Raw genomic sequence first — 20,085 nt, 5'->3', positions numbered from 1 at the left:
ACGCGTACGATTACATATTATGGACACAAAACTTATTGATCACAGTTCTACAAATATTTAATGTATTTTAATCTGTGTATGTGATGTGAAAAGAAACACGAGTATAAAACTTTAATAAAAGGATCTTGCAAGAACAAATGTTCTCACTTAATCCGTAATCGGCGTTAAATTGATCGAGCGAACAAACTGACACTACATCTCTGATGTGAGTGAATATATCTTTTCGTGCAAGGGCAAAATTTGGCCGATAAGCTTAGTTAAGAGATTATTATGAGTTACAATGCGTAAAAACAAACAGCAATGCAATACTTTCGAGCTTTATTCATTTGCTCATACGGGCGTAGTGTGTATAATGGCTGATGAGTGGGTGAGGCAAATTTGATGGAAGTCGTATGGCTTTCTTGCGTTGTGCGGGATTGAAATAGACACCGAAACAACGAGAAACACCAGCTCGTCGTGATTGGTGTTAAGCGGCGGCATTAAACCAGAGATGTAAAACCATAAATTTATTGATAGTGAATCCTGCGGAAGAATCTACAGTAATTATTGATATCAGTGTTCGGCCTAGGAGAGTTCTGTAGATTATCCTACGACCTAACACATGGTTGTTTAAATAAGGGTGGCAAAGGATGGTAGGACAGATCTCCGAATCAGATCTGACGGAGTGGGCATGTACGAAGCTATGTCAAGTAAAATTGCAAACAGAACAAATATTGCTTGACTAAATTACTTTTCAGTCGATTCAAATATCAAAATGCTCCCGAAATATGCCGGGACAAAAGGTCTAGAAAGTAAATTTAAGCAAGATTTGCAGATCGAATATTGTTCCTTGTGAGAGGGTATCATTGATATATATGCCACTCAAGTGGTATGTTAATGATAAAATTAGCACAAGTCGAATTCGATAATCGTAGCTGTCTATGTGAAAACGAAAAACGGTACAATAACATGTTTTAAAAGAATAAAAACTATTTGATTTGTTCAAAGTATGGTTCATTTTATTGATCAGAGAATTCTTCATCCAGAATTATCGTCGATTGCGATATCTCCTCGTGGTTATAGCCATAGAATAGACTTCATTGATTGTCGTCATCTGTTCCGCCTAGCATCTAAAGCCGTGCTCACCTTTGTCTCGCTACATCTACAGTATTTCACTATTATTATCAATATCAGCTGTAAAGTACATCTCATTAACCTGTAAGTACCACGTATATTTTCATTCAAATGCTCAAACATGTTTTTAAACGAAACTCCGTACTCGAATAGTTTAATTCCATGTTTGGTCTTGCAAATTCATTTATGACCCGCTTATTTTCACAACCACCAAATCAAAGCCCAAGAAATGAAGAATTCACCAAAAAAAATGACGGAGTCCCTTGATTACACAATTGTATCATCCTCAATTCTTCATCGCGAGCAGACATTCAGCGATCTAAAGGCACTTTTGAGCTGCAACATTTGCAAATTGCCGAACTACCTGTATCTGTACGAATGTGGGCATTGCGTGTGTACCCTGTGTCACAGAGGTGGAAGGACCGTTAGTGCCTGTTGTGGTGGCAAGGCCAGAATATTCGGTTTGAATGGAATGGTGAGGTATTTCGGTGAGTGCGTGAAGGAGATGGACAGTTGATGATGCGGTACACAGCCGGTAACAAATGGCATGTCGGTGTACGAGCATACTCAATAAATTCTACGACTTATTTTCATTTCTTTGCTTTGTTCGGGATGACCCGAAATTTTAGCTCTATTCATGACAGGTAAGGAAATTGCATTTTTATGAAAGCTCGTTTACTAACATTAATACGAAATTACGATCATGAGAACGGATTAATCGAATTTACTTACCGCTAAGGTTGCACTTTGGATGTCGAGAAGGAGCACGGCTGTTTGTGAACGGTTTGTTGCCTCTGACAAAAATAGAAATTGCGTAGAGTATGGGCCATTTCATCAGTTATGTTCCAAATTTTGGAGGTATAAGTGATCGATGGTGCCGAGCCGGTCGGGCATTTGAACTTGGTATGGAATTATAGCGATACGTTATTAAACTAAATTTGTACCATCTTACGTGAAAATTACATTGCTAAGGTTAAAGGGATGTGAACTGCAGGCTAAAATCAGCAAAATATGCGTACTGATCCTCTGCATACCATGCGATCAAAATGGAATGTGCAAAAACTGCAAAGGGGCTATCTCTGCCGTTAAAAAACATTTGAGACATACCACCATGCCATTGAAGAAATGGTAGGACTTACGTATTTTCTCACAATGGATGGCCCATTGTATATTTCTTTGGCTCTTGATGAAGATGAGCCCCAGTTTTGTTCTCTGACAAAGGCACTGTACGAAAGGTTGTTTAGGGATGTAGTGAAGATCAGAAACCACAAATGATCTGATACTCTCTACCCCACAGAACAAAGCCTTTTTTTTTGACATGCGCATTTTCAATTACATGATCTTTGGCGTGGCATCAAAGGGCCCAAAGAGCATGCAGACAAAGAATGTCCTGCCAACGAATATAAAAATTCTAAACCAATTCAATACCATTTCGTATTTCAACAACCAAAACATCACAGGTATGCAACAGAACCAGCAACACAATTTCCAATCTGCAAGATATTTAATTATCCATCATTTCAATGCATATAGCATAAATTATCGCATGCATTAAATTACATTTCCTTATTACGTTCTAGAACTCTATTAAATAATAATTATATATTAAAAGAAAAGACTGTCCATCGTGCTCTCCTTCTCATCGCCTTTCCTCTCCACCTTCTCTTCCTTCAGCTTCTCGCTGATCAGGTCTTTGGTACTCTTCACGCGCTCTATGAGATCGATCTTCTTGCCTGTGTGGTTCAGTCCGAACTCCTTCATGATGTTTTTGAGCTGCTGCACCGTAACGTTCTCGTAGTCCAAATTTTTTATACGCGCAAAAAACGACTTGCTCACCCGCATAAACTCGGTGTGGTGCATCGAGTTCTCAAGAATGCTCGCCGAGTTGAGGTACAACGGCAGGATGGAATTGCTGTTGTTCTTTTCTATGATTGGCATGCGCTTGATGCTTCCTAGGTACATTTTCTGTGTCTTGTTCATACCTTGGATGAAATCGAGCGATGAGTACTTGCTTGGATGCATGATGCCCGGATAGAAGTCCTGATGCTGCTTGATGTATTGCCAGAGCAGCGGATTGTTCTTTCTTTTCTTCTTGTTCATCCATGGATTGATGTACGCGTTCTCCTGGTTCATGAACATGTCGTTCATGAAGATGTTGTTTGTGCCCGTGCCCGGCGTGCTAGGAGCCTTGCTGTAAGGGGTACATGCCGCGCCGTTCGATGGTGTTGCTGGGCAGTTCTGGTAAGGATAGTTGTAGTATGCGTTGTTGTACCCGGTATTGTTCATGTTTGGAGTGTAGTTTGGAAAATTACTGCCGTTCGAATTTGCACCGGAAAGGTTCGGATTTACGCCAGAATGGCCCATACCTGCACCGGAATGACTCGGGGGCATGCCGGCATGGTTCGGGTTACCGCCCACCATGCTACCGTTCATAGCACCGTGATTGAGATTGTAACCGAAACTATCATTTCCAGGAACTACGCCTAGACCGGGATTGTAGCCTACATTACTGTAATTACCGGAGTACTCCATCGGGTTGTAGCCACCGCCCATACCAATACCGTTGTTTCCACCCATCTTAGGCATTCCCATACCGTTGCCTGTGTTCATGGGAGCGTTGGTGTAACCGGCGGTGGAGGACATGCCGTTCACGCTATTCATGGATGGCAGGCTGTCGTCATGTCTTCTAAGTGCCCCGTAGTTTGTACTGTCCTGTCTGTGTGAGCTATCAATGCGTATGTTATTGCCCAATCTAATCTTAGTATCAGGTCGCATGTTCATGTCATTGCTGCCCATTACCATGCCACTGTTGCCCGGCGACACGCTGCTCATCGCGGCCGTATTGGCATTGCTCTCGTGGTCGATCATGTGAATGCCTCTGCTGTTGTTCATGGTGCCCATGCCCATTCCCTCGTTCATCTTCCGTTTCATGCCGTTAACATTGCTTATATGGCTCATATTACTGCTCATGCCCATGCCACCACTCTCCGAGGCACCATGATTAGCAGAACTGCCCCCACCCATACTCTCAACACTGCTGATCATCCCTCCACTCTCCATATTGCTGCCATTTTCCATCTCCTTGTGCGGGCTCTCGTAACAACCATTCATGTCATAGCTGTAAGGCTGGTAGTTGTAAAAGTTCCCGTAATAACCATCATTGCCGTAATCCTTTGCACCACCATCCCCGCCGTCCTTTCCATAGCTCTTTACCTCATCCTCGTTCATTCCGTAGTTATAGCCAAACATCTCCGCACTGTTACACTCAGCATACAAATTATTATTATTGGCACCAAAGAACGATATTTTCTTTTTAGGCCTACCTCGCTGTGGTATATTGTCATTTTTATTATTCATTAATGTTATTACAATCACAGTTTTATTTATAGTGTTGTTGTTTTGAATGCAAAACATTTGTCGTTTCAGTGCTGATCAGTTGAAGACAAGGAGCAAAATTGGCAATACAGTGGTAATAGAGGGGAGGCAATGCGGTAAAGGTACGAAGAGCGTGTGCATTTGCGGTACCAATGGTAGCAATACGGTGGTAAGTATGCTGTTTATAGCACGGTACCTGTTACGTGACCGTTACCGGTAGGTACGGTGTAGTGTTTGCATTTGGTAATCTGATAGGGTGGTTTTAAGTTGAAATGTAGCTGCGTTGATGAGCGAATAGAATGGTGTTAATTGCAAGGTACTGATGAACCCTAAATGAATAGGATAGTTGGAAGAGATGGGATGTGAAGTAAAAAACATTGCATAGGGCAGGGAAAGCAGTACGTACGGTATAGTGTGATAGAACCGCACGCTACATTGTTAATGATCAAAGCGCAATTCTTCAAAAAGTAATCAAAGCAGGTACGGTGTATTGTACAAGTAAAAAATAGATTTGCCATGCTGAACATGAAGTGACAAACAAATGAGGAACAATTAGCTATCACGGTACGTAAATAGTAAGGCAGTTGAATAAATGGTAAAATAGCAAAATACAAGTAGCACCCAGCTAATACACCAAGAATGCTTTGTGCTGAGGATAGCACTAAAAATGATAAACATAATTGGGGAGAAGTAACGCGATGCGTACGTTTTACCACTTTGAGAAGAACTAGCAAGGGCAGTGGATTGTGCACAAAAAAGCGGAATGAGCACATAACGATGAAACGTACCGATACGACAGAGTGCCATTCTCCCAGCAATGTCATGTTCATGGTTCACACAGCAATTCCGTACATGGTTTGATATGGTACACCAAGAGAATGCGTGAATGGAACCAGTGATGTAACAGGTGCTGAAAAGTAACTAAACGTGCTATCCTTACCATTCTACGCATGCCGATGAACACAGCTGTAGCGCACATCCTAAATAATCGCTTTATTTCGCACTCATCATCTCCTCCAACACCTGTCTCTCCACATCTTCTCTTCGCTCCCACACGAACCGTTCATAATCACTCATAGTTCTTACATCCTTTCCCATCTCCGTGATAGCACGTAGCGGCCTCACGCTGCTAAGCATATACTCATCCTCGCAGTTCAGCAGTACCTGTGTTGGTGATTTTATGCCTGCAATTGTGAATATCTTTGTGGGATGCTGGCTGTGCTGCACTTGTGCGCCTATCTTTATTGTTAGCATGGAGGGGTAGGCAAGGATTTGTAAAATATTTTTTTGTATTTTAGGAAGGGGTTGAACGCATAGTACTTGGAAGTGGTGTGGAATGGTTGGTGTTGTCTGGGAGGATCGTTATCACGGGTAGATCCGTGTTCGCAATTGGGAGGAGTATCAAACACATGGTACCTTGTGAGGAGTTGTACGGTGATTTACGGTATTTGAACACCTGTGAATAGGAGCAAGTCCCGTTGTGATCATACCCCATGTTAAGTACCGCTGGGATAACCACTGCATTCTTTATCACAGCTACCACACGTAAGAACAACTCTTTACACACCGCTTAACATGCACACCAATAAAACACACCTACCGTTACGTTAACTAATCGCATCATCAATGCCGTGCTATATCACACATCACGGTTATTACTACGGAATTATGTCGTGGTACCGCAATGAATGCACCCTCGTTCAACAAAGTAAGACAAGTACTGGGAATGAAGCGCGGTGCTGTTCTACAACCGTTTCAACACTTTTGATGATGAGCGCATCACAGCATTTGGTGCAAATGCACGTATTGCAGTACAACTCTTCACTTTAATGCCATCTCACCACGGTATCTCCCATTCTACACAGTTTCTACCACCGTATATTTTCAACCGCACAATCTTTAAATCCACTAACAGCACATAATCCGTACTTTTTGCACTATTTATATTTTCTATGCACCGTTCACACACCCTACGCTTCTTCAAATAACTTACTACATCTGTTGAATGCTCTAGCATGTCTTTCTTGCTACCTGTCCGTTATTTGAAGGTAAATCTGTAACAAATGGTAAGATTGTTACAGATTTGGTGATTTGTTAGTGAATGATGTGTGTTTGGTATTGGAAGGTTTATTTGTGGGGAGTAGCACTGAGATTATGGCTTTGTGTTTTACGGTTACTTTTGTATGGTTCACATTTCTGTACTGCACATCTCATCAGTTATTTACTGCACATCTCATCAGTTATTTACTGCGCATCTCATCAGTTATTTATTGCACATCTCAATATCCCTTCATCCAACTAACGTATCCAAAATCACACTCCAACCAATCAACACATTCCTTTCCCCCCCATTATTCCCTTTAAATTCCTTTCATTTTTTAACCCATCCAAAATGCCAAAGAAATCGCGTCAAAGATTAGCCCACGCCCCAAAAAAGCCAGCCTCCTCTTTTTTATCGTTCTGTTCCCATCTACGCAAAACAGATGAGTCTCTCAAATCGATGTTACCGCCCGACCAGCGCCAGCACTTCGCGACCAAATGGCGCGCGTTATCAGACGAAGAGCGCAAGCAATACGAGAACGATTACCAGAAACGGTTGGTAGCGTACCGTGAGGAGTATGTGCGGTACAAGGCGAGCGATCTTTATAAGCAGGATTGCGAAGCGATTGGTAAGGAGCACAAGAAGAAAAGGCCCAAGAGTGCTTACAATTTGTTTGTGGCGGCTGAATATAAAAAGATGGAGGGTAGTTTTGGGGAGCATACTGTTGAGCTGAGTAGAAGGTGGAAGAGCATGAATGAGGAGGAGAAGATGGTTTTTAGGAGGATGGCAGATGAGCTTAAGAAGGAGAACAGGGAGGAATGAGTATAATTAAAAAAATTAAGTAGAGCGGTGTGATTGGTGTGGTGCATTGGCTGGTGGTATTGATTCGTTGTGCTGTCGTTTCGTACTGCAAAGCCATGGTATTGCTGGCAGAGAGTGGTGTGCACTGTCGTTGTGCATAGGTCCAGTCGTAGTAGACTGCTCCTCCCACCGTACAATCCTAATTCGTACCAATTCGTATTTTTGCCGTGTTAACACAGTGCACCTGTTGAAATGTAGCACTGCAATGCAATCACAACCACCACGTCATTAAAATTAATAAAATATTTCATCCACCCTGCCTATCCCACATGTTCAGCAAACTCAAATTCATTTTGTTCACCACCGTGCCGTTCATAGCGCACCACATTCTGCAAAAGCGCACCATCCCTTCAAACGGAGTGCTGGCATGGCTCACCACAAAAGATGAGCGTGTGGAAGAGCTGGTGTACCGTACAGTGACCAAGGCATGGTGTGCAGTGCGTGGCAGTGCACGTACCGGTACGATTAGTAATTCGTGTGCTAGCACGCGTATTATGTACGTACTGCCGCTCGTTCATCTTTTCAATCTGTCGTTGCACCCCTTCATCGCACATTCCAACCCGGTGTACGATGTTGTGTTCCAGAACAGGTACTGTAATATTAAAATGGTGGTGTTTATGGTGTGTGCAAGGTATGGATGGATTTTTAAGGAAAGTGTGGCATTGATTGGTTGGTATGTGTGGAGTGTTGCGGACAGTGGATGGAGTGAATGGGTGGGGTGTGGTGTTGATGGTTGCGCTGATGGTTGTGCTGGTATTGCTGCCGATGCCGCTGCCAATAATAACCGTAAAAATGCAGTGCAATTGGCTAATCTTGCAAAATGGTCGTACAGCAGCTCCGCTCCCCACATCCCATGGCTGCACCCATCCCCTAACGTACACAGCTTCGCTCTCCTAAACATATTCGATCCGTACTACCATCCGCTCATTCTGCTCTACCTATGCACATTCGTGTACCTCCTGCTCACATCCCGCTACACCATGCACGTGCTCGTCTCATTCCTGGGGTACAACGAGGTGGAGCACGTGATGCTGTGTGCTGATATGGTGCCTGTGCTGGTGGTGAGGCGGTGGATTGTTGGTGGGTACTTTGGTGGCAGGGGGTATGCGATGTGGGCGGTTGGGTGGTGCGAGTGTTTGTTGGTTGTGGGGATGTGCGTTGTTGGGTACATGAGGAGGCGCGGCATTGCTGGTATAGCACGGTGAAGGACAGCGTGTTTATGCGTACAAAATTTATTAAATACTTAATTGTGCATAAACAGGTAGTAGAACGCACTGTGCATAGTCTGAACAATTACCGGTGAGCAAATGAACCGGCCCGCCAAACACCACGAACCGCACCGTTTGCTCTGCTCGATTCGATACGCAAGTTCTTTCACAACCTGCAAAAACAAGGGACCCATCGAGACTTGAACTCGAAACCTCCGGCTCCGTAGGCCGACGCTCTAACCATTAAGCTATGAGTCCTTGTAATTTACACACAATTCCGTATTTGTAATGCGCTTTGATCAGGTGTGCATAAATTAAATTGCAGTGCATATTAAAAAATTCTTCGTGTCAAAGATACGAGCAATCGTTTGCGTAGAACAACCGTTCATCCAACGTATACGAAGAGATCACCAAAAGGAATGCGAATGTTCGGTGCTTTTTATTTATCTCTGTGTGAATGCCACGCACCAATTTATTTACTACTTCATTGCCATGCTTCATCACTCCATCACTCATTCATTCACTCATCAAAACACCAAACCTAAGAATCCAACAAATCTTAACGTGCACCCTACAACAGCTCATACTCGCTGTTCCTTCTCCCCAACACCTCCTCAACCAACATCCCTCCACACTCATCAATCCCCATCATCCTAACCTCACTCTCATCCATAACTCTCAGTTCTTCATCCTCACCACCGTTCAGAAACAGCAACATTCTCATCACATCCGTATTGGCGTGTGCGTAGTATACGGCATGATCGTACTTCCTCTGGATGATGCATTCCTTCAGTATTTTTAATTTTATCAGATCTGCTGTTTTTGGCATTTGGGCCTTTTTGTAGAGAACGTGGGCGTTGTGCAGGTAATTTAGCTTTGTGGATGGCAGCGATGTATCGGTAACGGGGATGTATGAGAGCGTGGAGAGGTGCACCGGTGGATTGACAATATTTGTGTTACCTGCGCTGTTACCGCTACCTGTGCTGTTCTGTTCTGCCCTCGCACAGCAGTACCTCTCGTAATCCTCAACAACATCGCAGTCCTTCCCCGTCCTCATCATCTCCACAACAATACTCTCCCTCTCCCCAGCCCATCCCCTAACACTTCCAAACACCCTATCATCCCCAACCATCTCATATCCCTTAACAAACGCGTTCCCGCCCACAGAATAGCATCCGTTCACAAAGCTGAGCATACCCGCCCGCTCATAGAAATACGCGCTAAACTCGGCTGCCTTAAGCATGCTGAACATCGCATCGGAGTTCTCCTTGAGCATGATCTGGAGAAGCGCACATTTGTAGTGGTTCAAAGGTGTGGTGAGCAGGGCTAGGGCCGATGTGTGGATGCATGCCGTGGCGTAGTCTGGCGACTTGAAGAATGATTTTCGTAGGGCCTGTGCTGTTTTGCGGGTTAAACGCGCCACTTCTTGGGGATCGATGTGCGGATTTGTGGTGCTTTTCATGGGGGTGCGAAGGGATGGCAAAATAAGGGGGTGCGATAAGAAATGCAATAACAGCACCGTTTAATGTGCCGTTCGTATTCCTCACACCTCATACATGCTAATTTTATTTTATTCTCACGCTTGCAAACATTTTCTTCATGCTGTCCGTTCAATGTTGACCACCAAATACGTAAAAAGGTACGATCTGCAATTAAAAATTAATTTTTGCCCTGCCGCAACGCGCACAGTGAAGGGCAATGAAACGGTGATTTTAAGGGGTGGATCCTTTTATGAAAAAGCATAGGTTGCTGTTCTGGTGCATGAAGGGAAGTGGAGCAGCCAATCGCATTTATTTTTCTATTTTATACCCTAACAATTGATATTTCTCTTAAATCTATTACTTATTTCTCCTCATCATCTCCTCCTCATCTTTCCTCCTCATCTTTCCTCCTCATCTTTCCTCCTCATCATTCCTCCTCATCTTTCCTCCTCATCACTTCTTCACCCCATACATCAACAACCCGCTCATACTCAGCACCAACCCAATCCAATTAACGCCCTCCAGCCGCACCTTCCCCATGTACACGCTCACCACCACAATGCTCATCTCCTTGACAATGCCTAGCACACACAGAAACACGCAGCTAAAGCACTTCAGTATCGTATATTCACTCCAAACAAGAAAGAATGAAATAACGGAGAGCGTTACAATCAGAGAGAATGAGTGCATGTTGAGTATGGGCAGGCCCTCCATGTATATGGCGAGGATGAGCAGGATGGCAGAGATGTTTAGGTTGATGGTTGCGATGAATGTGAAGATGTTGGTGTGTGCTGAGAGGTAGCGCTGGATGAGCGACCAGCGTATGCCCGATATGAGGGATGCGAACAGGATGGGCAGTACCTGCGGGAGGTTGAGCGTGTCGTGGGAGAATGTGATGAGGAAGGTGCCCAGGCCGATCAGGAAGATGATGAAGAATGTGCGGAATGAGACGGGCTCGTTGTTGAGAACGAAAGAGGAGAGCAGGATGAATATTGGAGAGCTGCTCTTCACCATTGTGTACAGAGCGAATGATACGTTTGTTAGGGAGTACGTGCTTAGTGAGATGTCCAGTGCACCCGTAAGGGTGCATGGCAGCGTATTTATGCAGTTTAGGACTGTGGCATGCTTGCGGCACGTACCCGGCACGAGCATGTGGTTGTGTGCTGCTCTGTGTTCGTTATTTGTTTTGTTATTTGTTTCGTTATCTGTTGTATTGCCGGTGCTGTCCCTGCCAACACTCAAATCCTCACCCTTCCCATTACTACCCCCCCTACCATCCCTTCTCAACCTATTTCTCCTCCCCCATCCATCAATTCTCTCATGTTCCTCGTAAAACACGATCAAGTCCTTGTCCCCAATCTCACCGCATTGCTTTAACACACCGTTTGATACGAACAACAGGCCCTGTTTAGCGGCCACATTCTTTTTTCCTTCTTCACCGTTCTCACTGCCATCCCCAACAGTTCCACTCCCCGTATCTCCACCCCACCCTTCACTCCCACACTTACATCCCCCGCACCCGCAACACCCATCAGCAGCACCCTCAACCAATCCCTTCCTCATCCTCAACACGATCTTAGCCATCACAAAATGCACGAAATTCTGCACCGTGCTGAAGAACAGCGGGTACCTGAAATGATAGCTCGACTTGGAGAGCAAATACGATGTGGAAAAACCCAGGGTAATTGATGCGATGTAGTAGAGCAGTACGTATGATATGATGAGGGTGTTCATAAGTGGGAATGGTACCGAGTGTTTATGGGGATGCGGTGAAACATGATCTGTTTTGAGATGCGGCAGTATGATGCTGTGTGTGCGATGTATTATTTATGGAAAGCTAATATTAATATTTAAAACACATTTTATAGAAAATATGAAAGTAATGCTGTAATAGTAGGTTTTCTTCATTTAACTCTATTGTTTAGCCCGCTCATACACCCCACATACTTGCTATTTTATTTCCTTGTTCGTTTCATTGTTGCTCCCTGTATGCAACCGTTGTTGTTTGCACTTCCAATTTATTTCTACGTTTCGTATTCAGGGCCGTGCTCGGCCGCTATTCCGTTCCATGTTGCAACATACGGTGCCGCTATTTTCACCCTGCTCCCATTTTCTTTGCCGGTAGGTCCTCACGTAAATAATACGAATCGGTAAAAATACCCCTCATAGTAGAACAGCGCCCTGCTGTGCCAAAATATTCTTCACACCCCCATCTTTCCCTCCAAAATCAAAAAAAAATAAAAAACCTCATCTTCCCACAACCAACACCGAGGCAATGACAAGGCAGTACAAAAAAGATAAAAAATTTGTCGTGCTTGACCGGACGCCCTCCACACCGCAGAGGAACGTTGCGAAGAGAAAGCGGTGTACGATGAGAATACTTGAGGTCATCTACGATGAGTGCGGGGTTGGTAGCAACGATTGTAGTGGCAGTGACAGAATTGCGGATACGAACGATAAAACTGCGAATAGCGAATGCAGCAGCACAGACCATCAGAACAAAGAAAGTATAAAAAATTGTACTGCCATGCATAAACAGATCGAATGCTTTGTGCCCGTCGCGCTGATCGGACAGGGAGACTTCTCCAACGTGTACCTGATAAGGAGGAACGTGGAGCAACGATTTGATTTTAACACGGATATTAACGCACAGATGAGCGCACGGCACGGTGCTGCTCATGGATTGAATGATTTGTTTGGGGCTGCCCGTGTTTTGGGAGATGGCGGAAGCGGTAACAATGAGAGCGCGTGCTACGGTACGGGCAAGTGCACTGCGAATTGTGGTACCGCCGCAAGTGCAACAAATAACCGCACCAATCTCATGGATCGTTCCCTCTCAGCACTCAAAATATCAACAAAAGCGCTGCTCTCAGCCACCCAGAAGAACGAGTACCTCACAGAAATACAAATACTGAAAGCTTTGCGCACCTCTCCACACGCAGTCAGGCTGCACCGTGCATGGTCTATCAATTCGCACCTGTACGTTGAAACGGAGCACTGCAACTTAGGATCGTTCCTTAACCTCGTGGAGTACGTGTACAAGCTGAGGAAGAGTGCGCTGAGCGAGCGGTTCGTAGCGTATTTTATGATGGAGATGTGTGCAGCGTTGGTCGAGCTTAAGAGAGCGGGTGTTATGCACTGTGATGTTGCACCCGGTAATATTTTGATGAGTGTGGAGCGGGGTGGTGGGAAGGGTGTGGTGAGGGAGATTGAGGGGTATGTGCACTGGTACTGTGAGACGAGGGGGTACGTGCTTGGTGAGGAATGCGTTGATACCGGTTGTGATGGCGGGGATGGGTGCGATGAGGAGGGAACGGAGCATAAAGAAAGAAATGCTAGAAAAACAAATATTAAAAAAAGAAAAGGAAGGAGTAGCATGGCTTGCGGTGCAAGAAATGATAAAAAGAAGGAAGGAAGTGATAAAACGAACAACGGTGCATTTCCGCACTTCAAACTGCTCTTCAAGCTTGCAGATTTTAACATCTCAAAATTTGCATATTCTTCCCTCCAGCAGGAAGGCACGCCCCGTTACCTTTCAAAAGAAGCGCTCGCAGGCAGTTACCACTACTCCTCCGATCTATTTTCGCTGGCATTGATATGGCTGGAAATAAAGGAGGGCATTGATCTGCCATCGAACGGCGCGTATTGGCATGAATTGAGGGAGGGCAGGTTCGAGTGCAGCACGTTTTGCAGGGATGATGAGGGGGTGCTGAGGAGTGTGCTTGGTGGAGCAGATGATAGGATGGATGTGGAAAGAGTGTACGCGTACTTTAAAGGTAAGTACGATGAGTGGGGAGGGTAGGTGGTGTACGTGTAGGATAACACCTTGTTTTGTATTTATGGTATGATAGGGGGTAGGGCAGTGAAAGGGTGAGGTACCAGGTAATATTGTAGAGCATAAGATAGTGTTGTAGAGCACAAGATAGTGTTGTAGAGCATAAGATAGTGTTGTAGAATATGGTTTATAAAATGGAGTTTAGAATATTAAATTATTATTAAATATGTTATTAATGTTATTATTGTTATTATTGTTATTACTGTTATTAAATTATGCTGTTATTAAATTATGCTGCTCCGTATTTTTATACCTCCTTTCTTTGCTAGCCCTGCCCTAAAAACCTAAGTACAAAATTGTTATTTCGTCCAGGTCTTGAAGGTACCAACTCATAAACAACAACAACGTACAAGAACAGCCTTTCCCCGTAAACTAAAACATTCCTACCTATGCCACGCATTGTTACACCCCTTTCGCGACCGGTTGTGTATAAAATACGTTATTACTGTTTATGCATGGTAAATCATCGGTGAGTATTTGCTTTTTAGAACAGGGCAACAGATCTTCTTGCAAAATAAAATTTATGCCTGTGAACGTATCAAAACGGTTTTTTATATTTAACAAAAGAGTACGTACACAAACGCGGGATGAGCAGCACGTTGAGCAGAGATCGACGTGTCGTACAACACGGTTGGGTGATGTGCTGTACAACAGGAACATTGCTCGTACAGTATTTGATGGGATCGGTCATGTAATGTACGGGCGTATCAGCTCAGTGCAGACGGGTACACCGCTGGAACAGACGAAAAGATTCGTTTGGTTGCCGATTTCGTTCTACAATTTAAAACGTGGGTTGGGCAGCAGGACCGGTCATTTCGTGTTATTAGGGCCTTCGTTTTTGCCAGTCAAATTGCTGACTACGGCGCATGAACGCATTTCTATGGGCAAACGGTACGGTTCATTAACGATCTACGGATTTACAGCCGGGTTGTTCGCGCTTATCTGTGTGCTTCATCGATGAGGAAACCACGAATTGTTGATATGATCAGTCAACTCATACAAACAGGATCATCCATACCTACGGATGCATCTGCTGGACATGTTCCATGATCACGGTCCACGAAGATGCTCGCGTACAATCCTTCCCAGAAAACGTACCGCTCGTACGCAAACGCTTGTAAATGCCTAAAATTGCATTTATTAATTAACAAACCGATCATTTCTTGGGATCAGTACCGTACGTACCATCCTTGTTCCTCGCCTTTTCAAGACCGGCTCTCACGCCCTTCTCGTAATTGATTTTGCGGTTCTTCGCATTTATTCTGTCCCAAATTTCCCTTTCCTTCTCTTCCTCAGGGTCTTTGTCCTTCTCGTCAATCTCATCAATGCGCCTCTGCACCGCCTTGACCTTCTCAACATCTCCGTTCTTATACGCGTCGTCTCTCTCCCTGATCAGCCGAATCTTTTCCATCAGATTCTTGCGCTTGTCCCTGTAGAACCTTGTTCTCTCCTCCTGCGCATCTTTGCGCTCGGCAGCGCTCAGCTCGCGTGTCATCAGATTCCTGAAGCTGTGCGCCCTCTTGACGAGCGCACATACGGAAATGTCCGGATTGCTGTCCTTGAACTGGTCATACTCTGCAAATGACGGCTTGCTGTTGCTCACGAACGACATGGGGATCTTCTCCCGTGTATTGCTTCCGTGCAGTATGCAGATGCTCTTGTTTGTCCTGTAATTCTTCGTTCCCTCGTCCACGAAGTACTCATCACCGCGTTCTATGCCCTCCACCCTTTTGATCACATACCCGCTCTTGAAGCACACCCGTACGTAATTGCCCGCCAGCCTGTCAAACATCGGCTTGTACACGTTCTTGGCGAGCAGCGAACGCGGCACAAGCACATCACACAGTGTTTCATATGTCAAACACTCGCTGTGCACAGCGCTCTCGTGCTCCTTCTTGGTGCTCTGCTCCGCCAGCTCGTCTATCCTGTGCTCCATCTCTTTCTTCTCCTCCAGTTTTTTGATCTTCATGTACCGCCTGTACAGTATCTCTTCGCGCTGTGCTTCTGGCAGTTTCATCAGTCTTTCCTCGTCCTCCGAGTCCTGGTACAAGTTCATATCGTTGTATTTCATTTCACCCATCCCGCTTTGTTTTTTTCGTGTTTTTTAAATAAACAGCGAAACAGAGCGTGATACGAATTGTCAACGATTTCAAACGCATTTTGATGACAAACGGTATTAAGGGATTGATTAGTGGATTGTTAATGGAGGAGTGTAGGGTTAGCGGATTGATAATGGAGGAGTGTAGGGTTAGTGGATTGTTAATAGGGAGTGTACCATCAGCAGTTTATTAATAAATAATAAAAAAAAGTAAATATCAAAGAAATACTGATCGATAGGAACGTCCTTGGAAATACGCTTATGATAAAAACACTTCACCACCTCACTCACACTTGCATCCGTTACAATCGGTCATGCCTTTTCATGGATCACAGTATTTTGATAAAATAATGCTGTGGCACCACCGCTGTTCACGAGCACTGATATATCTGCGGTAAAACGCTACATGCTGCTAGCATTTGGTACGATTACGGTGATTTTGTTCAATTCAGTTTTTTAGCAAATTTAATACTATTTTACCTGTCTGGTGCACCAAACACCATTGTTTAGCGTAAGAAACGCGTTGCTAGATGACCAGTGCACATTATTCATGTTATGCTTAAAAGGGTCTGCTCCTTTTTATAATTCTCTTTTTGATAAATTACCGCCCTTCTCTCAACATCGAATAAAAAGACCTTCATTGAGTAATTTGACTCTAATTATCATTTTTTAGCTTTGTACATATTTTTGGCAGAAATGCAATTTTTAGTGCGTTTAAATCACAGCACTTCAACTGTGTTGGTATGGACGGTATGGCATGGTAAGAAGTAGCTGGTATAATAATCAAATCTGGTGATTAACTCGTGATCTGTAGAAGAGCGTTCAATTCTTCATTTTTGACACCTTCTTCTTCCCATCTTACTATCTCCCGCTCTGTCACGGCGCTTGATCATTTGTTCCTATTCTCTGCGTTGTCTATGACATATTCACCCGATATATCACGTATACATCAACCTACTCAGTTTTACCCATTTCAATCGCTGATAATGTGTTACTACCCCCAGCCAAGTTACGCATTTTCTGCGTATTTATTGAATGTTTGGCATAGGTGCTGCAATGTTATGATTACCTCGTTTAACGACGACGTGAGGAACAGAGTTGTTGCAGTGGCTAACTGCGACTAAGACGTGTTACGGGTACTGTATGAGCCGAGCAGCTTGCACACATCATGCTCAAAGGAGGTATATCAGTACCTTTTGATGGCTTAGAAAATGCTCGGTCAGCTTGGTTACATCGACTGTCCATTCGTGCCATCACCATTTCGGTTCTATTAACGAACGTGTTCGCATCGTTGATCCGTATCAGATGATAAAATTGATTGTCCTACGGTCCTATCGGTGCGTTCAAACGATGTAAAACAGTTACCGTGCATGTTACTTATTTCACTGAAATCCACTATCTGTGGTACAACGACCCCATGTGCAATTTATGACATTCTTTTGTTGTGAAGGCTATGCTGTAAAAATACGTAAAGCTCCTAAATAGATCACTGGGCATCGATTAAGAATATGTAACTGTACTGAGGGATCACACCGTTTCTTGTTCCGAAAATAGAAGGAATTTCTTGGCAGGTCAATTCTGGGACATGGTGTGATATTTATGAACTTGCTGGTGCATCGGTGTGATAATCCGAGCAGTATGTGCCTTTGCACCTAAACCAAATTTACACGGGTATAACGAACGAGTTGCGCACATTTTTATCATGAAATGATTGATGTGCGTGCAAAATACAAAACGATTATCATCTGGTGCGGAAGAGCAGCCTGGACACTCTTACGATGCGGTAACTCAATAAAATTTGGAGGCAACACAAAGACAGGTGCATGGATACAGCAGTGCCGTAAAATGTAGACATGGTCAAGGTGCTGATGTCCCAACATAATATTGTGCTCGATAAGGTACAAGGAGGTAATGATTTGATTTCGATCATACAACTTTGTTGGCTCTGGTCTCCAACAACCAAATTTCTATTCTACAACATTATAAAATGTTTTATCGGCCTGTTGTGATAGTTATGTTTTGACATTATGCTAGCATTTTACACACTGTAACTCAAAACACTCATATCGCTTTGTACATGTCATAGGATCATGCAAAAATAAAAAAATAGTGCCTGGTACAATGGTTAAACTATGGTGTCTAGCAATTATTCTATAGCTCAATACGAAATGTCAGCGATTGCTTGCATCAAGCAGATGAAAAGTTCCTTATCATGTCATCTTCAAAGAAGACAGCGTAAACACACAGCGTCATTATGGATAAAAACGTTTTCAAAAATATAAATATGAGCATACTGTAAGACACATGAATATGCTCTTTATGTTCGTTTGTTTTGTTGCCTGTCCTTCTGTTTATTTAAAGATCGATTGCAAACCTGATGATTTTACTTGGTCGCATGATTTGTTCCTTGACCTACCTTATAAGAGAAAAGAACTTGCTGATGGGGATGAGTCGTTTTACGTAAAAGGTCACTTTGTAGGGTTTATCCAGAAGAATAGCCGCGGAATCGTAACCGGCTTTAGGATGCGGGTAGGTGGAAATCTTTCTGGCGATTACTTTCTTACAGCCGGTTACTCCTTACGCTGGGTGTCGTATGAGGATGCAATAGAATTCCGGGATGCTGCCAAGGCTATTGATTTCGGGCTTACAGGTCTCGCTCCCAAGTGGTGGAGATCCGGGTATGTTGAAAAGAATCATACTTTTGAGACCGAATTTATAACGAAAGACCTGTTCAAGAGACGGATTCGCTGGCTTTATAAGTTAAATACACATAAAATTCATTTTGGGTCTCTCTGGATCCTCACTATATCGGAAGCCGAGCGTGATTGGGAGAAAGCGAAGGCAGTTGAAGAACACCTGGACGGCTTTAAGGAGTTTTCTAAAAAGGCTGGTGAAGTGTATGATGAAGTGTATGATGAGTTGATTGATGATTGCTCAGTTCAATAAAAAGCTGATTATTGGTTGATTTGGTCTGGGTAGTTTGCGTTATGTGGTACAGGCTCTTCTTCGGAAAGATGGTTCCCTGTTGTTAGCGTGTGGTATAGGCAGGATGGCGCGTTTTGGTGCTATTTGTACTGCTGTCTACAGATGGAGCGATTGTGCACGGTTAATTATGTGGGATAGGTTGGTGCTTTTTCGCTCATCCGTGATGAAGGCAGGGTTGTGGGACCGGATGGATGTAGGTATTTAATTGTTTAGCGATTAGCAGACTTTACGGCTTTGTGTCTCATGCTTAGGGTTAGGGGTGGATTTCATGACAGCCCATCTTCGTAAATTTCTGAAGAAGCAGACGGCACAGATAAGTCATTATAAGTGGTTGATAGTTTATGAAGCTAAATCTTAGCGACTGTTTCACATTGGCAGGCAATAGCTTTTTTTGCTAAAAGGGTCATATGGTGGTAAATAAACATACTGTAAAGAAATAGTGCGATACCAAGCTCAATATTAGCTGCTGGCCGTTTTAGATGAAGAGGCTGCATTCAGTCGCAACTACTCGATCATAGAATGGGATGTGGATCTAACAGACTCTATACTTGCACCTCCAATAACGATGGTATATTGGTATGGCAAAACAATGTCAAAATCGGATTTGATGTGATTGTGAACGATGGATATGCGAGATGTGAAACAGTGAATGTATTAGGTGTAGTTGTATTCCTTTTGCGAGCAGATGAGAGAAACATTGCAATAGAAGATTGAAAGTTTTGGTTGAAGAAAAAATTGTAATTATCATGTTAGAAATCAGCAGAAGCGTAAATAAACCTGTGTCTAACAGCATCAAATGTAGGATAAAACAAGAGAGTCACACATCAGAATAAAAGAGTACGAAAGAGAAGGTCATGTCGAAATTGGTATAGAAACAATAAAACACATCTCTTAGTATGTATTCGGAAATGATACTTTTACTTAACTGTCTCTGATGTTAACCAGGCATCACATCTGCACACTCACTGGGGATCCTTCAACAGATAATATCTGATGAAGCTGTATGTATCCTGTGCTTTGAACAACATGAGCAGAGGATTCTGTTCATCCAACTTGCTGATCTGGTCACATATTTCACTTTTCAGCTT

The 20,085-nt window shown here is 43.7% G+C and overlaps 10 protein-coding genes and 1 non-coding gene across 11 annotated transcripts; 5 read left to right on the top strand and 6 right to left on the bottom strand.

Annotated features, from left to right (window-relative positions):
* Positions 1-2,718: 2,718 nt before the first annotated feature.
* Positions 2,719-4,527, bottom strand: VCUG_02538 (uncharacterized protein; the record flags this gene model as incomplete). Its single annotated transcript, XM_008077354.1, has 1 exon — positions 2,719-4,527. The coding sequence occupies one exon, from the start codon at positions 4,525-4,527 to the stop codon at positions 2,719-2,721; it is 1,809 nt and encodes a 602-aa protein (XP_008075545.1).
* A 290-nt stretch (positions 4,528-4,817) lies between these two features.
* Positions 4,818-5,390, bottom strand: VCUG_02537 (uncharacterized protein; the record flags this gene model as incomplete). The annotated part of the gene is made up of 1 exon (XM_008077353.1): positions 4,818-5,390. Exon 1 carries the CDS (start codon positions 5,316-5,318, stop codon positions 4,818-4,820), a length of 501 nt encoding a protein of 166 aa, XP_008075544.1. The 5' UTR covers positions 5,319-5,390.
* Positions 5,391-6,880: 1,490 nt separating this feature from the next.
* On the top strand, positions 6,881-7,351 carry VCUG_02536 (uncharacterized protein; the record flags this gene model as incomplete). The annotated part of the gene is made up of 1 exon (XM_008077352.1): positions 6,881-7,351. The coding sequence occupies one exon, from the start codon at positions 6,881-6,883 to the stop codon at positions 7,349-7,351; it is 471 nt and encodes a 156-aa protein (XP_008075543.1).
* A 305-nt stretch (positions 7,352-7,656) lies between these two features.
* On the top strand, positions 7,657-8,644 carry VCUG_02535 (uncharacterized protein). The gene has a single exon (XM_008077351.1). It carries the CDS (start codon positions 7,660-7,662, stop codon positions 8,593-8,595), a length of 936 nt encoding a protein of 311 aa, XP_008075542.1. The 5' UTR covers positions 7,657-7,659; the 3' UTR covers positions 8,596-8,644.
* A 139-nt stretch (positions 8,645-8,783) lies between these two features.
* VCUG_02830 lies at positions 8,784-8,856 on the bottom strand. The gene has a single exon. It is a non-coding gene; the product is annotated as a tRNA-Arg (tRNA).
* A 162-nt stretch (positions 8,857-9,018) lies between these two features.
* VCUG_02534 (uncharacterized protein) lies at positions 9,019-10,297 on the bottom strand. The gene has a single exon (XM_008077350.1). The coding sequence runs from the start codon at positions 10,058-10,060 to the stop codon at positions 9,170-9,172; it is 891 nt and encodes a 296-aa protein (XP_008075541.1). The 5' UTR covers positions 10,061-10,297; the 3' UTR covers positions 9,019-9,169.
* A 188-nt stretch (positions 10,298-10,485) lies between these two features.
* Positions 10,486-11,813, bottom strand: VCUG_02533 (uncharacterized protein; the record flags this gene model as incomplete). The annotated part of the gene is made up of 1 exon (XM_008077349.1): positions 10,486-11,813. The coding sequence occupies one exon, from the start codon at positions 11,811-11,813 to the stop codon at positions 10,533-10,535; it is 1,281 nt and encodes a 426-aa protein (XP_008075540.1). The 3' UTR covers positions 10,486-10,532.
* A 442-nt stretch (positions 11,814-12,255) lies between these two features.
* On the top strand, positions 12,256-14,061 carry VCUG_02532 (WEE protein kinase). The gene has a single exon (XM_008077348.1). It carries the CDS (start codon positions 12,355-12,357, stop codon positions 13,879-13,881), a length of 1,527 nt encoding a protein of 508 aa, XP_008075539.1. The 5' UTR covers positions 12,256-12,354; the 3' UTR covers positions 13,882-14,061.
* Positions 14,062-14,121: 60 nt separating this feature from the next.
* On the bottom strand, positions 14,122-16,104 carry VCUG_02530 (uncharacterized protein). The gene has a single exon (XM_008077346.1). The coding sequence runs from the start codon at positions 15,992-15,994 to the stop codon at positions 15,071-15,073; it is 924 nt and encodes a 307-aa protein (XP_008075537.1). The 5' UTR covers positions 15,995-16,104; the 3' UTR covers positions 14,122-15,070.
* Positions 14,198-14,875, top strand: VCUG_02531 (uncharacterized protein; the record flags this gene model as incomplete). Its single annotated transcript, XM_008077347.1, has 1 exon — positions 14,198-14,875. Exon 1 carries the CDS (start codon positions 14,366-14,368, stop codon positions 14,873-14,875), a length of 510 nt encoding a protein of 169 aa, XP_008075538.1. The 5' UTR covers positions 14,198-14,365.
* Positions 16,105-18,316: 2,212 nt separating the features above from the next.
* Positions 18,317-18,958, top strand: VCUG_02529 (uncharacterized protein; the record flags this gene model as incomplete). The annotated part of the gene is made up of 1 exon (XM_008077345.1): positions 18,317-18,958. One exon carries the CDS (start codon positions 18,317-18,319, stop codon positions 18,956-18,958), a length of 642 nt encoding a protein of 213 aa, XP_008075536.1.
* Between the last annotated feature and the right edge of the window lie 1,127 nt (positions 18,959-20,085).

The sequence above is a fragment of the Vavraia culicis genome, assembly GCF_000192795.1.
Source record: "Vavraia culicis subsp. floridensis unplaced genomic scaffold supercont1.72, whole genome shotgun sequence".
NCBI classification, from domain to species: Eukaryota; Fungi; Microsporidia; family Pleistophoridae; genus Vavraia; species Vavraia culicis.
The sequence above is the reverse complement of the archived record's forward strand: the minus strand, read 5'-3'. Positions and strand labels throughout refer to the sequence as shown.

Bases quoted from the DNA above. Each gene is read 5' to 3' on its own strand.
- VCUG_02535 (XM_008077351.1), top strand. From the start codon at position 7,660: ATGTTCAGCAAACTCAAATTCATTTTGTTCACCACCGTGCCGTTCATA.
- VCUG_02534 (XM_008077350.1), bottom strand. From the start codon at position 10,060: ATGAAAAGCACCACAAATCCGCACATCGATCCCCAAGAAGTGGCGCGT.
- VCUG_02532 (XM_008077348.1), top strand. From the start codon at position 12,355: ATGACAAGGCAGTACAAAAAAGATAAAAAATTTGTCGTGCTTGACCGG.
- VCUG_02530 (XM_008077346.1), bottom strand. From the start codon at position 15,994: ATGGGTGAAATGAAATACAACGATATGAACTTGTACCAGGACTCGGAG.